This window comes from Scomber scombrus, chromosome 4, assembly GCF_963691925.1.
Source record: "Scomber scombrus chromosome 4, fScoSco1.1, whole genome shotgun sequence".
Classification (NCBI taxonomy): Eukaryota; Metazoa; Chordata; class Actinopteri; order Scombriformes; family Scombridae; genus Scomber; species Scomber scombrus.
This window is the reverse complement of record NC_084973.1, coordinates 24,680,887-24,697,489: the sequence shown is the minus strand read 5'-3', so window position 1 is coordinate 24,697,489 and position 16,603 is coordinate 24,680,887. Positions and strand designations below refer to the sequence as shown.

Here is a 16,603-nt window from a genome sequence, read left to right as displayed (position 1 = left end):
CCATATATACAAACTACTAGAGCTGTTACTCATCTTTTGGAAAGACAACACTCTTAACTTCTTTTACTGGTAACACTCCATCTTTATAAAGGCAGGTCAAGTACAGGACAGGACAGACACACTCACACGTCTGAAGGGCAGATAGCAGCAGTCCTGTCAGTGGCGTCTGAACTCTCCATGTGTGCCAGTGACTGGGTGCTAATGCACCGCCAGGAAACAACATGGCTCCCTGTGGGAATGCAAAATGGAGGCATGGCAACAGCTGCCAAAATGTCAGGGTGAGTGAGAGAAAGCGAGACGGGTGAAGGCCTCGGGGTGAGAGAGGGATGACTGAGAGGGTGAGACAAAGCAGAGAAGAGAGAACTGAGTGGGGTATCGGGCTGTATTCAGACCAAATCAGGCGTTGAGGCGTGGCGCTGCAGGGTTGTATGGAGGTGTGTGGGGTGTGGGCATGTTTATTTGTGCTCCAGAACGTAACAATCACAAAAAAACCTTTTATCGATCTGATTCACCGGTTTTCTTGCTACCACCACTGCTCTCTTCATTCACTCCCTAGCTCCCTCGACCACAGCTGCTCTCTCTCTCTTTTTCTCTAGTCTTTTTTCAAATGAGTCAGGAAGCTGACAGCAAAGTCAGACTACTTTTAACTTTATCAAACAAACTAACGTCTTTTTACTGACTGAAGGGTTTTATAGCTGATTTGATCAGTCTGATCGCCGCCTCTGATTGGCCACTGCAGCGTGACATCAGATTGTGTTTCTCCAAGAGCTGATTCACTGCGAGCAGGTGTGACGCCTATACGACCAAAATCCCAACAGGCTAAACAGACTACCCATATTCAAATAAATGGGAGGCCTGCTGTTCCTGCTGCAACGCGGGATTTGGTCTGAATACAACCCAAAACTGGCAGCCCGGTTTCGCAACAAAATGTGTAATACCCCCCGACATTTTGCATCGCTTCGGGAAAGAAAAGTACGTGCATGGATACTTGATGCCAACAACATCTAGCGGCAGACAAAATAATGCCTACCTGCCGATTACTGCTGATAAAGGCACCATATATATATAAGAAAATGCTCCTAATTTACAAGCATGTTATTGGCGTGATACTTGGTTGAAAATTGGTAAGGAGGGTTTAAGTGTAGAAAGACAAAAATCAGATTCAATTGTTCTTGACCTTCAAGTAGTTTTGAATTTGAGTTTTTGAATTAAGATCAGTGTGTGTTTACGTGTTGAGAAAGCGAGCTTGGAGGTGTAACACATGTCACCACCCTACTTAAGTTATCAATATGTGGATGTTTGTGTGTTTATGCGATTGCTGGTGTGTATTTAGCATAGTAATTAGCAGCTAATTAGTTATTGATTGGTATATTTTATGGAGGGGAGAGGACGACGTGTGACACAGGGGCACCCCATAACAGCTCAGCCATAATTCACCCTCTGCTGCACACACATACACTCAGATTCACACATACACAGACACACAGACACACACACACACACACACAGTATATATTCTCCCTCTTCTCATTTAATATGGCACTCTCTTTTTCACCTTTCCTCCCTCACTTCCTGTCTCTCTCTTTCACTCACATCTCAGCCTCGTTTACTTTACATGAAATTAGCTCTTTAACTCTGTTCGCTTTTAAATGACCTGTTACAGCGGTGACAATTTATATTCTATTCTGAATCATTAATTGGACAATGATCCATTTGTAAATCATCGCTTAATAGTCAAACAAATCTCTCATCATGTTTTTTAGTAGACCATTTCATGAAGTTTCAGACAGGTGCAAAGAATTGAATACTTGATTTCTCTGCAGCGCTCTCTTTTAAGCTTTGAATCATGTTGGAGTACTCAGCAAGCATCGCTGATCTCTTCAACATTAGCAGTACAGTGCAGACAAAGAACAAATAATATTACAATGCTCTTGAGAGCCTTGGAAAAGACTCTTAAAGTAAAAGGACCTTATAAATACCTTAAAAAGTACATAACGCACTTTTGTATTGATAAAAATCTGTATGCTGAGCCCAATGTACACTAGACCTTATATATACAATGTAGATAATTATATTCCTGAATGACCTGAATGAGTGAATGAAATGAATAGTTGTATTGAATTCATTTCTGACTGTATTATGAGCAAAAGTATTTCATTTATCAAGCACATAACCATGGTCTGTTTCTACATTTATTTAAAGACTGTCTAACTGTCATCAGCAAACTTGTTCACTGACAATGGTCCCCCCCCCCCCCAAGTCAATGGAGTGTTACATTCTAGTGCTGCAAGTACTTCACTGGTTGTGAAATGAATTACCAAACTCTGTTCGATCCACAAAGTCCCTCTCAATCTTTGACAAAAGACTAAAAGACCCAGCTCTTTTGCAAATACCACTTCACTTAATAGACTAAAGGAACAAAAACTGAGGGGGGAAAAAAAACTCCCTTGCTGCACTCTATGCATTGCCTCTGTGCATTGCTTGTTGGCACATATATCCTATAGGACAGCTTTATTACTTCCTCATACTGTTCGCTCCTGACAAGATCTGCTCATGTTGTATGAGCTCTCAGATGAATGTCGCTTTGGATAAAGGTGCCTGATTAATGAAACTATATATTGTAATTGTAAATTGTAAAAAGCATGAGTTTTTGACAACAAAGACGAAGGTACATGTCCAGCATGTGACTAGGTTTAGGCTGCAGGATCACTTTGGTTATAATGATGGAATGATCCTGATTTTGGCTAAACATTGAAAGAGTAAACATGCCATATCTTGTGTCACCATTCCTGTATTAGTATATTCTTTGCATTTTATGTTTCTATGTAAATTAAATTTTCTATACGAATACATTTGTCATGATTTTTATTTTTGATTGCTCATTGTCTTTTTCCATATTTAAACTGGACGTTGATCTCTCTGTAACCTAAACATAACCTGCTTTAAGTTTGTCTAAATACAACAATAACCTTAATGAAGCAGAAAAACAAATTAAATATGTTGTCAGTGAATATATTGCTAGTACGTCTAGTGTGAACTATTACCCTTATCAACTATAACTATGTTGATAAAGGAAAAGTAATCAGGCTGCATTGTGTTTCCAAGTGACATGCCTGTGTAATTTTGAAATCAAACTGACTTACAATAACAAATAACAGCTGGAGAGGAAGAACTGCTTTTATTACAACCACTTTTTGTGTTTAATGTGTTTTGTTTCTCTAATATCTAATTGCACAAGAGCATGCTCTTATTGGGAGACACCCTTCACCCTGAGGATATAGCACTTAATCATACTGAGAATACATAACCACTAGAATGGGGAAAAGTACACTGGTACCGGCACAGATGGGCTATGGGAAGGTAAAAGAGCTGACAGCACAGTTAATGAAGGAAACTGTGTGGTTTACATTCACCCACAAGTGGCCTGGCACTTGGATGCAATTTGCAGACAAAATGTAAAGTATCTCATTTAGTAATATTTGTATATACCACTAAGTTTTAAATGATTTAATTAGGTAGAATAGTAATAAGAAAGCACATCTGATGCAAGATACATGCAAGAAAAACGTATGAAAGCAGATTTCTGCACTTTATACTGTATACTGTAGCGACCCTGAAGCATTTCACTTATTATAAAGCCTCAAGTGAAGCAATTTTTCACTGCCTGGTAGTTTTTGTCACTAAGCAATCTGTTGAGCAGTTTATGGGCAGGCACTGGGGAACATTCAGAGCTTTGCTGATTTAACAACAAAATCTCTTTCTGCACTGTAAGAACTGAATCACTGGAGGTCTAAAAAATAGTTTTAGGCCCTCTCAAGGTCACAGCTCCCACAGATACATGTCTTTGGGTGTTGCTAATGGTCTGCTCTGATGTTGTGCACTTCAAATTGCAGGCTATTTCCTAAGCCTGTTACTGCTAAATGGAAAATGTGTGTGTTTGGTTGTGCATGTGTGTGTACATTTGTGTGTTTGCATGTGCGTGTGTGTGTGTGTGTGTGTGTATGTGTGTGTGTGCGACCTCTGCCTTTAATCCACTTTACCTTTCATTTCCTTTCTAGGCTCTCAGATGACCCAAGGCACCTGGATAGAATCCTCTCCCGGTTTCTCTCCTGCTATACCTGGTGCTCTTTTTTGCCACTTCTTCTTAATCACACAATCTTCATTTTCCCACTCATCAATCCAACCATTAAAGTCAACCTAATACCCTCATTAAAACTATTTATGGTTTACATCATGTTACTTTCACTATAAACCTTTTAAAAATGATTGCACACTGAAACACTTCATCTGTGTCTTGACATCAATGTGAAAATGTATTCATTCCTGTAAGGAAATTTTCTTTTTATGTTCCTCATCCAGAGGGAGGTCAGAGGCCAAATTCAGATGAATAGCAGCATCCAAGGAGCTGGCAGTGATTCTGCATCTCGCTACAGGATGCTTAAGTTACAGAAACGCTGGATATAACGTAGAGCTTCAATCAATGAAGCCTCCCTTTTAAGATGTTTTATTATTATTAATATTAGAATATGAAATTCCACAATTTGGCTTTAACTGTGTCTTGCACTAATCAGTTGTGTGGTTACAACAAGCTGCTGAGAGGGTTAATAAAGGCAAATTTTATTTACATGAGCAACACAGGCGGCGGAGGAATGCTGAGTCCCAGAAACTATATTTTACAGGTAAAAAACAAAAGTTCAGCCAGGAAGGCAATCTTTTGCACACCATGCTTAGTTTGGTGCTCATGGCGTCCTGTCGTACTCCTCTCTCACGCATGCTCACTTATTTCCTGGTTGTCCATGCTCGGGGGGTTTATTCTGAGTTTCAGTTATCACCTGCTTATCACGTCTGTCCAATAACATAACAACACACTTTCATGGTTAGCCTATCATCTGTTTGCTGTCCATTTAAATGTGTCTGTCTCTTCTTTAGACTGACATGCAGCTGTTATGCACGCCCCTCTACCTCCCTATCTCCACCCAGTCTCCACTGGATCAGCAGTCCCATCAGTCCCATGGCTTCATTGGCTATCATTCTCATCCCAAGTCATCAGCCACCATGTGGAGATCTGTCACTTGGCTGCACTTGTGGAGTAGAACTTTATGAGGAACTTTATGATTGTCATTTCTATTCATATAATAAACATTATTATTTTCTCATTTACTTGTCTCTCCTGATTTCACTGTTTGTTTGTGTGGCCATTGTATAAACTAACACCCACCTGTCAGTGATAACACTAAATGATGATTCAAAATCTCACTCACTACTCACTTTATCGCTCACTATAACTAATCACTGAGAGTCAATAAGGAGATTATTTCAGTCATACCAAACTCAGTTAGACTGTGACTGCTATAAACCTGTGCCAGAAAGGGTTTCTACTAGCAACAGAACAGCTGACTGAAACCAACTGTTGGTGGCAGGAAATACCATCCGGACACGAAAGTCCCCACAAGCATGTAATTAAGGAATTTGGTTAAAGGGTAATTACACACTAAATTATTTTTTTAAAGCTGTGCATATAATCACATAGGCTTACATTGGCATAAGATGTTAATAAAGGTGATTTTATTTCAACAGTACACATAGCTATTGTGTGTAAAAACTGCTTGTATTTGAAGATTCAGTTAAGCTGAATTTTCTACAAATCCCTAATTGTGACGCAATAAAAAACTCCCAGGTCTATTTCGTATAGGCCTACTAGCTGCTGTATCAACTATACACTGACTCACTGTATCTTCAGTTTGTGCCTCCCACAAGTAATTGCTAGTAGTGTTAGCAAGCAAAGAGACAGTCAATAACTGTGCTAGAGTCAGAGCTTGACAACATATCCAAGGCTGACGACAGTAACGTTAAACCAAGATAAAAAGTGAGGCTACAGCTATGTGCGTACACCTCCACCACAGACACAGACACACCAGAGAGCTTTTTATAGTAGCTGCTAGCATAGGTAGGCTACCACTGAAACTTGAGGGCCATGAATTTGCTCCACCGGACTGTCTCAAATACAGACACAGAGAGTCTGAAAGCAGTCCCTCATGTTGGCTCTGATAACCAGTTTAACATTGCTATTCCTGCCACTTTGAGCAGTGGTCAGTCTTAATCCACTCTAGTCGCTGTCCTGTGCAGTCCTCTGCTGCATTAGAAAAAAAAAAAAAAAAAAAACTATGCCGGGATGGAGGGAGCAAGCAGAATTTAAGTGTGCAGTTACTCTTTAAGAAAATGTATCATGTTGTCCTTACTGCTGATAAGGCTTATTGTCTCCTCTTTTGCTGGCCTTTTTAAACCATGCACATTTTCTGCTTTTTTCTTTTAGTTCATTTCCTGCTGCTATCAAGTGTTGCTTGACCTATGACACACCATTCATAACATCTGCATGAGTCTATAGGCCACTTTAGCCTAATTTCCTCTTATTCAGGGCAATTATATCATGACGCGTTGTTCCAGCACAGTGCTAGTGTCTCTCTATCCCTTTCTGTAGCTGTAGGAAACAGTAGAAGGTGACAGTAAATAAAGTATACAAGCTAGAAGAAAACAGAATATAGTTCTATAAGTCTTGCACTGAATGTGTAGTCTGTCTATTACATATCCTGCTATTTAATTACTGTAGGTCACTATGAGAGTTGTCACTGTGTTCATGAATTAAGGTCATGAGGACAATTTGTGTGCAATGCTGTGCATGTATTCCTCTTGGCAAATTAATGGATTCTTAGAGCTTTGTCATAGAGTTAGAGGAGCATTGCTGCTGATTAAAACAGATTAAATAAACTAAAATAATGTATCATATCTAGAACGTTTAAAGTCTTTGTTTGGTGTATATACATTTGGTTTGAAAGCACACATTGTTGTCTAGTCCAGCCTAAGTCGACGTCGTTTTCTGGCAACATCTGAAACTGTTTCTATTTTTTATTTAAAGGACTTTTTTGTTCTTATAAATAGATATAAAATTGAGATAATTCCTTGACACTTGAGGTTGTATATTTCGTATTTAATTTTCAAGCTGGTATTCAGTAATCGTGTTAGATTAGTTGGCAGTACTGTACATGCACCAACTCTCGAGTCACCAAAACTAAACAACATGCAATGAGGGTATAGTCACAGTCATAGTTTGCCAGGTTGTATTTTGATTGCTGGCAAATGTTAAAAAAGCAAGGGTTACCTAGGTTTTCAGGTGGCAGAAACCAGAGAGTAGAGGAAGAGGAGAGAAGAGTGGTGGGCTTCTGATAGCATACTGTAACTCTTGTTGTTACAACTGTGATGGACAATGAATCATAACCATCATCCCTGAAGTATTTTGGTCTGTGGGGGATGAGAGGAGCAACAACAAAAAGCAAGCCAAATCATTGTATTAGCACTACCTGTGCTGTGACAGTATTCAGAGGACAGTGTCAGCAAAATGTTATAATTCATATTTACAATGACTTTGATTTAATTATTTCTATTTTTTCCTGATCTGTAAAGACTATATAAACATTTATTAAGTTTATTCAAAACTTTTTTTTACAATTGCAAAAAAACTGTAAAGACCAACTCCTGTCAAGTGTTGTCAAGTTTGTTTAGCCCGCTACATAGAAACATGCATACTGTAGTAGGGAGATGTGCCCACACAATGTGACTGTGTGAACAAATGGATTTCCCCATTATATTATATGTTACACATGTATGCACATAGATTTTTTTTTAAAAAGAAGAAGAAGATGCATGATTTACTTTCACACTTACTGATTGATTAATTGATTGATTCGGCAGACTTCTTAGTCTCCCTCCCTCACCTCCTCCACACTTAATGTCCTCACCATATCTTATATTCAAGTGAAATGAGCACATGTAGACTTACTCTGTTTTTTAAATGTGATGTGCTCTACCAGCTCCATCGACAAGAATAGCTGCGCGACCTTCCGAAACCAGCTGCCAATTGATTGATGTCTGCTTACCTCAAACTATGATGAAGCACTTCTTTTCACCACCTCCACACAAACAATACTAACACTTCATTCACTCCCAAGCTTTAAGCCACAAAATAACAAAGTCTAAGCCATTGGGGAAGAAAGACAGTTACTGATAAGTGGTTATATGTGTGAGAATTTCTACTGTGTGTTTTTGTAAGTTTCACATCAAAGGACTGCAGTGTCCCTGAGCCTTTGGCACTGAGTCCAACCTCTTCTTTCCACTCTTATTTAATCTAAATGGGGGCAACACAAATAATGTAAATACGATTGTGAAATGTCCATCACTTCCCTTTTTAAAATTTGAAAGATATATTTTTCAATTTATCATCAAAAATCACTTAATGTCCTGACAAAGATATACTGTTTGATCACACAAACACACACACACAAACATACACACACATATACACACATGCACACACGCATGCACGTGCCTTTCCAAGGACAGAGGGTGTGTGAGTGTGCATGTGTGCATGCATGTGGGATCACGTAGACGCGTGTCAAACTGCGCGACTGGTTCATTAAACGGCACACAGATCAATTCTTAATCTGCTTTGTATCTGTCCACACATACACCTAAAATCTCTCTCAAACATGCATGCAGCTACACACACACACACACAAACACACACACACACACACACACACACACACACACACACACACACACAACCTCCTCCATCACTTCTGAGCCTTTTCGTCTTCCTCTTTGTCAAATTCAATTACTGACAACATCACTAAAGGAATCTCCACACGAACCAATTACCGTTCAAACCCCCTGGGTGTGTCTGTGAGATGATCTCTGTGTGTGTGTGTGTGTGTGTGTGCGTGCGCGCGTCTGTAGTGCTGTGTGTGAACATCAATGTGAATGGAAACGGCAGTGCATGTCAAATGTGGAGGAGGAATAGGACCATGTACTAGCTTTTAGTGTATGTGTGTTTAGTGATCTTTCACTAAGCCCTGCCCCCCTTAGTTACTGTTGCTATGCCAATCAACTTTCCTGTTTTGCATGGGACATTTACAGTTAACGGGGGAATTACTAAAATCTTTTAGAAGTAGTTTAATAATGTTGTCTCCAGTTTACTTTTTAATGTTTTGAGCTGTATCCTATTAAAACAAGAACACTGTAAAAGGGGTTTAAAATATGGTGGCTATGTGAGTGATATCGTGGTAAAAAAAAAACTATTAAAAACGAACGCCCAGAACAGGAAGTCACAGCTTTATAATTGTACAAACCATGCAACTAAAGGAAGAGAGTTGCGCTTAAATTGCACAGTATAGATAGGTAGTGCAAGTATCAAAAATTATGAGTACTGTACAATAATGAAAAAAAGCAAGATCTGACGGTTATATCATGAGCTTGCGTATAGCTGCTTATCTAAATAACATACCATATTTCCAAATTCAGAGCTGCTAGCGTTTCCCTAAACTTTGTATCCAGGACCAACTTCCAACTAGTGTCTAAATACTGTTGATGTGCTTGTCATGAAAGGACTTCGTTTTTTCATGCAGCCTTTAACCCAACAATTATGTATTTAGATTTTTGGACTTGGACGTAAAGCTGGATTAGGTTATTATCGACTATGCTAGTCAGCTGGACATGCTAATAACTGCAGCATACATTAGCTGTTTAATCCATTCCTTACACATTTGCCTTTTGATTTTGGAAAGGCTTAAAAGGGCGCAGACTCTTTACATACTTTATCAGTGTTACTGCAGCCCAATACACACCACTTTAACATGCGGAGGAATCCAAAAGTTGCTGTTTGCTGTTCCTATTTATAGTTGTTTTGACTGGACGATCACTGTTTGAGTAGGGATTTAGCCAACACTAAATTGTTATTAGTCAGGAATCCAGGTGTTTGCCACTGGGATCTTGTTTGTTTGCTTTCTGAAGTCATCACAAACCCTCACCCCTCTCCATTTCATTACTCTTGTTCCTTCACTTATTCCAACTTCCTTTGACTTCCTTTCCCTCCTCTCTTGCCCTCTAAATTCTTGTGCCAGTTTTCTTTTTAGCTGCCCTTCTTCTAGTTCTCTCATTTCATCTTCTCCCCTTGTTTCTCCTCTTATCATCGATCCATTCATCATCTTCTTGCCACTCCTCATCCCATCTTTCCTCCTCTCACTCCCTTGCTTTGCCAGAGAGAGGCTTGCGTGAGGTCAGGATAATGGTACTAATTTGTGTGTATGTGTGTGCTTGTCCCCTATCTGTCCCCTACTAGATTTGCCACCACCGACCTACACATACTGCTGTGTCAACAATAGCAGCACATACACATACATACATAACAAGTGACAGTATCTCAGGGGACCTTAACAAGATAGTTTACCCTGACAGAGAATGAGATGAGAGGGAGGGAGGGAGGGAGGAAAGTTATTATCTATGTAGTACATCGCTGCTGCTTATGTTGTTGTCAAGGATAAATGAGCTAAACTGAACAACAAGAACTGTATCAGTGAAATCTACAGCAGTGCGCTTTAGCACTGACAGGTTAAGCCAGTCATTTCATCTTGAGTTCTGTTCTGCCATTTGTTCATTAGAAGGGCAGGGAGAACCACTGTGCAATTCCCCCTAAAACATTTATCCAGCATGAGTAATTAAACTAAAGGTTGGTTAATAGGATGCAATGTGAAACCAAATGAGAACTCTAATCTTCTGCACACTTATTCCTACAAATCCCTTTTAGCCCGTTTTTTTCTAAGTTGTAACAGCTAAAACAGATAAACTTTTTTTTTTTTTTTTTTTTTTTTAAATCTCCTTAAGAGTTCATCCGTCATTCTTATGAGTTTCTCTTAAAAGTGAAGGAAGCAGTTGCTCAACAAGCTTGCAGTAAAAAGAGGAATGTGACAGTTAAAAACAACCGTGAAGGAAATGGTCTTTTCTTGATTCATTCATTTATCTCCTCTCTCCACTCAAAACTTTTCATCACTGCCAGTGCCTGGAAGGATTTGAAAAACTCAGTATCTTGTGATCTTGGTGTGGTCACTACTATAACATTATTTTGCTCTGTTGAGGCTTGACTTCAAAGACATAAATGCACCATGTCCCATTTCAGGGGCTGCTGTGGTCACTGTCTGTATTCTAAGACTGGATACATCAAAAGTGTCTTTTTTTTAGGGCTACACCAAGAGTGGCTGAGAAATGCAGACTTCAATTTATTCTCTTTTCTGGTGCTAAAGTACAGTATTCCAGAGTCACTGCATCTCTAAATTGTAAAAAAAAAAATCTAATTATCAAATAACCAAATTATACTTACCACAAACTCGAACAACAAGAAAGTGACAGCATGAAGTAAATAATGGGAACCAAACTGCATCTTTTCTTCTTAATTGGTTGTTAACCATGTTCTGTCCACAGTAAATGGACAGTTTTAGGTTGTAATATAAGTTTGGGACTTGTAATAATTTTGGTTTGCCAAAAGAGGAAGATTTTTATGAAGCCTGTGAGGAAGGACTGCAAGAGAATGAAAGATAGTAAGAGTATCTGTTGTTCCACGTGTCGTTTGTGTTGTCCAGTTTCATGTTTTGAATCGGATTCTGGCTGGAACATGTTCGGATATATCTGAGAAGTTTACATTTTAAGTAAAAAACAAGAAAAAGTAGCAAAATCCTACTACTATAGCTTTATTTATGCATTTATTGACATATCTTCCAGTGGATGTCTGTTAAGTAGAGCTGGCCAATCAGAACAGACTGGGCTCCACTAGACCTGTTCGGGATTGCTGTAGACCTAAAACTGCCAAGGGGTAAAATTTACCCTTGTGCCTGGCCACTGCATTTCTAAATCTAAAAAATGTACTCTGCCATTGTCTTCACACAAGAATGTCTAAAGTCATGAAATTAGTTTGTTTAATCATCAGCTGTGTTTTGGTCTTTAAGAACACTAAAAGCTTGCATCGTCATCAGTATAATTCAGTCACAAATTACAATGAAAGTATGTATTAGAGGAAAGTATTTGCATACTGATGATATTACTACAAAACAACATGCATCACATAATGGGATAACCCATGTTATTTAAATGACCAAAGTAGCCTAAATACCCCAAAATGGACAATAAGGAGCCATAATAATAACAATAAACAACGACTGCACTTATGGGTGATTAAATGGTGCAACAAAATCAACTTTAAAAAAATCAACCGCACAATTTCACCTTATCAATTATTCATTTAGACATTTTAACAAATATATATATCTCTCTTTTGGTATTCCATTCATACAAACAGCGTACGGTAATGGGCAAATTAGGCTAAAATGCCAATACAAACTAAACCGCAACATGGCAAAAAAATAAATAAAAAGGTTTTACTTACAAACACACTTTAAGGGACATGTATAAGACATGCTTTCCTGCACTTGACAAAGGTTTTTTGCATGTCATTCGTCTTTGCTCTTTTTATAATTTAAAGTAGCCGTATGTAAGAAATATATTCCAAGTAATAATAAAATGGCCCTGATATGTCACCAGACATTAAGGAATCATGTTAATTTCAAACACTGATATCACTGACAGTAGTAGTCCAGCCAGAATATTCACATTTGAAAAGCTAAGTGGCAGCCCACAAGTAATGTTGTCATTTTGTGTTTTGGCCTGATGCGCCACACACCACCTATCTACCAATCACGAAGTCAGTAGCGTTTCAGCATTCAGGTTACCAGTTGCCACTGAGCTGCAGCTAGGAACATTGAAGATAATGTCTGATGTTACAAAACCAAAAAAGCCTCGTTATGACTCTCAAATACGTCGTGACAATCACAATCAGTGACAGTAAGAAGCCGGTGAATCAGATCAATAACACGTTATTTTCTGATTGTTCCACAGCGGCTACGTTCAACAATGAGTAATAAAGTAATAATAACATACACATTAGCCGGTCAACTTACACTGTGGGTCGCTTCCTCACTCCGCATTGTGTATGTTGTGCTCGTCTCGCGCGCGTGCAGGATCACGTCCAACAAGTGGCAACCCGTGTGAATGTCAGCTCTGGGAGGAGGGGGCGAGGAGTGACAGCTCTCTCCAGTGTTTTGAACGTGGGCTGCAGTACCATTTCTAAACGCTTGGTGTCAGAGTTACATACTTGAACTTTAATTATGACTTGACGAACTTGTCAGATCACGTACTCCAATGAATGTCTAGCAAGAAGACTGTTTGAAAACTTTAAGAATATTTACACATAAACCGTGGAAACAAATTCATTTCGTATAGGTACAATTTACCCAGTGGTGGTTTATTGCTTTGGTTTTTAACCTGGATCTATCTTCACTATTTTTAGCCATAAGAAGTGCAAAACATAATTATTTTAGGGAAAGTTAAAGACTGTGGGGCTTGAATATTCTATTAAAACACAGTAACATATAATTGAAAAACTGCCATGACTCTAGTGTTAAAGAAACAGGAGCTAAAACGGCCTGTTTCAGACAGAGGCTGAACTGAGGGGCTGCATAAAGGGCTGTATAACACTGTAAATCATACAAAGATATTCCAGTTGAGCATCAGATTAAACATATAGAACTGGAAATGTGCATAATATGTCAACTTTAAAGTACTGTAAGAATGACAGTATGGAGTCGAATTGCCTAAGTCTGTCTGTGCTATTACCAGTGAATGGTTACCAAAAATTTAGAAGAAGTACATTTAGAAATTCAGGAAGATATTTAATCAGCCAGAAATACAGACTTCAGACCTTGCTGATGAGAAGCTTGAGAAATTCTAACAATTCTTTTTTTGTATTTTGAGACCCTGCACTATGAGCCTCCTAGTTTGGGGTGAAACAAAGACTGACTCGATTTCAGCCACTGGTTACAGCAGCTAAATTACAGTGTTCTTTAATGTGCATTCAGACTGAATGGGAAGTAGATGTTTTTTTTCCTGCCAATGGAAAGACAGGGGTTTTGATCTTTGTGAAGATAACTGATGCAAAGAGTTGAACATGCTTCAATTTATGAATGAAGAAAAAAAAAGAGTGTATCACACACACAAATAAACAGACACACACATTGACAAATACCTAGTACTCAAATACACACACACACAAGCAAGTGAGCCTTTCCTCCACTCTTTGCACACTTTCCTTTATTTCCCCTCACACACACACACACACACACACACACACACACACACACACACACACACACACACACACACACACACACACACACACACACACACACACACACACACACACACACACACAGTGCTAACATTACATCTATCTAAATAAGTTCCTTCCATTTTCACTGTGTTGTTATTGATCGTACTTAAACAGCACCACTCCTGTTGGCTTGTACCAGGAAATTGGCTTCATATTGAAACTGTCACAGCAAGGGTGTGTTTCATTTTAGGCCCTGAGGGCACAGAGAACATAGCACACGAGGAATAAATCTTAAGTCTACTGTATCAGTATTTGTTAAATGTATTTCTGCTTTATTAATTGGTACAGTAATTCTGTTGCTGTTAGTTTGTGCAGCAGAGCGGCTAAGCACTTGACACACACGTCCTTCCACCACACTGAAACCAAAGTGTCACCCAGCACCTATCCTGCTTAAGAGTCATCAAGAGACGCACTGGATCCCTGCCAGTTTGAGGAAGGCAACACTGGCTAACTCTGACGTCTGTAGAGGATTAAATAAGAAAAGTAAAGAAAGATGCAAAAATGAAAAATGAAATTGGGATTTTGTGCACAAGGATTTCTTAACCTTGCTTACATTAAGAAAAGTAATGGTCAATCTGTGACCAAGAAAAGTTTAATTTGTCTTATGATGATGATGATTTTCACTGCATAAACTGTACAAACTTATAAGTGACAAGTTTGATATGCATAATTGCGCACATGGTGATGTGGTTATTTTTGCAACAGCCTGTTGCTGTTGTACTTTAATTGAAGTAAACAGTATAATGAGCATACATAATCATATATTGAGTATTTATGTCATTGAAAGTAGGAATGGAAGCCATACCTGCCACTACATGAAGCTGTATAGCGAGTTAAAGGTACCCTGTGGAGTTAATTAACACAAGTAGAGAAATGCTCTGATGAGAGAGAGTGCACATGTATGCACACAATCATGTAGGGGACACAATTCCTGCCAGTGGTTTCACACCTTTCCACTGATGGCGGTAGCAAAACACTGCTAGCAAGTTATACCAATGTAAACAATGCAGGTTACAAAAATAAATTACAAAAAATAAGCCTTGTAAATATTTTACAAGGATATTTATTAGGCATTCAGTAAAACAGAAACTAGGATTCATAAAAAGCCAGCACACTGTTACACAACGTGAATTAAATAACAATGCAAATCCTCCTGGATTATGATGATAATGATTCAAGATGGATTTTTTGATGTGAAAATACTGCCGGTTTACCACATCACATAATTGTGGTTTCTACTTTGTTCTTTAAATGTTGTGCACTGTCTTTGTTTCTTGAGCTCTTAAAATTATTTATTTACTCATATTTTATGTACCTGGCAGACCGTTACTTAAAACATTTTATGAATTGCCTGAGCACATTTTTCACTTTGGCACACGTTTAGTCACTAAGCAAAATATTATTTGGTTTGCCAATTACGGCTTTTTCTTCCTCCATAGTGCATGTACCAGTCAGAACTTAGCAACATTTGAAACAATCTTAGGCCTTTTTCCATACACATGGTTTGACTCAGAATTTGCATCTCCATTACAACTGAAATGATTTTCAATATACTGCATTGAAGAATATTGAAAGTGTAGTGTATGGATGTGGATCATTTGCAGTGTGTATGTTCATCTAGATTTATAATTGTATAATTCCTATATATGAATGTACTGTATCTTTCTGTGTGCGCTCCTCACACCTACCTTGACCACATCCACATCTGTCGAGCTGCAGGTGACCCAATCGTCAACCTCCCTCACCTGCCCATCAGTTTCCACGGTAACCAGTTTGATGGGCACTGCCACGCGACGACCTGTAAGAATGGCTGTATTCACCACCTCTGTATCCTACAGAGAGAGAGAGAGAGAGAGAGAGAGAGAGAGAGAGAGAGAGAGAGAGAGAGAGAGAGAGAGAGAGAGGAGAGAGAGAGAGAGAGAGAGAGAGAGAGAGAAAGACAAAAAAGGCGTCTTTTAAAAGGAGAATATTCTTGAATCCGGGTAAACTTATTTGCAACCCTGAATAGCAGTGGGATATATCTTTTTCATTTTTTAGGCCTGAAACTGCCATTGTTGCATAGGCTTAAAATATGCAAAAGTATTCCGATCTAATATTTTCAATAAGAGATGGTCATGGCATATGACAATTTATTACTATTTTGAGTTCAATTTAAATATTACTTAATTTTTTGTAGTGTTATTTTGTTGACAAATGGGTCAATGACGTATAAGGATTTATTTAAAAAATAATAAATATGGGAATATCTATTGCAGTAATTCAAACATTAACAAAGGTTGAGTACACATAAATACATATAAAAATAGTAAATTATGTGTTTTATGTGTTTTTCCATCTCGATGAATTAGAACTGACCTTAAAAAAGTCATGTGGTGCGACCGTGATCTATCTTAAAATAAATGAATTTAAGTGTTTCGAAACAAATTATTTGCATGTCCTTTAAGTTTTTGTAAATAATAATCTCATATTTATGTTCTATTATGTCACAGTTGCCTTCTG

The 16,603-nt window shown here is 38.4% G+C and overlaps 1 protein-coding gene across 1 annotated transcript in view; it reads right to left on the bottom strand.

Moving 5' to 3' along the window:
• The window catches only part of si:dkey-215k6.1 (transmembrane protein 132D), a 209,326-nt gene that overhangs the window by 32,662 nt on the left and 160,061 nt on the right, over positions 1-16,603 (bottom strand). The window contains exon 6 of the mRNA XM_062417906.1: positions 15,793-15,936. Within this exon, the coding sequence (XP_062273890.1) occupies positions 15,793-15,936 (144 nt within the window). The remainder of the gene's footprint in view (positions 1-15,792; positions 15,937-16,603) is intronic.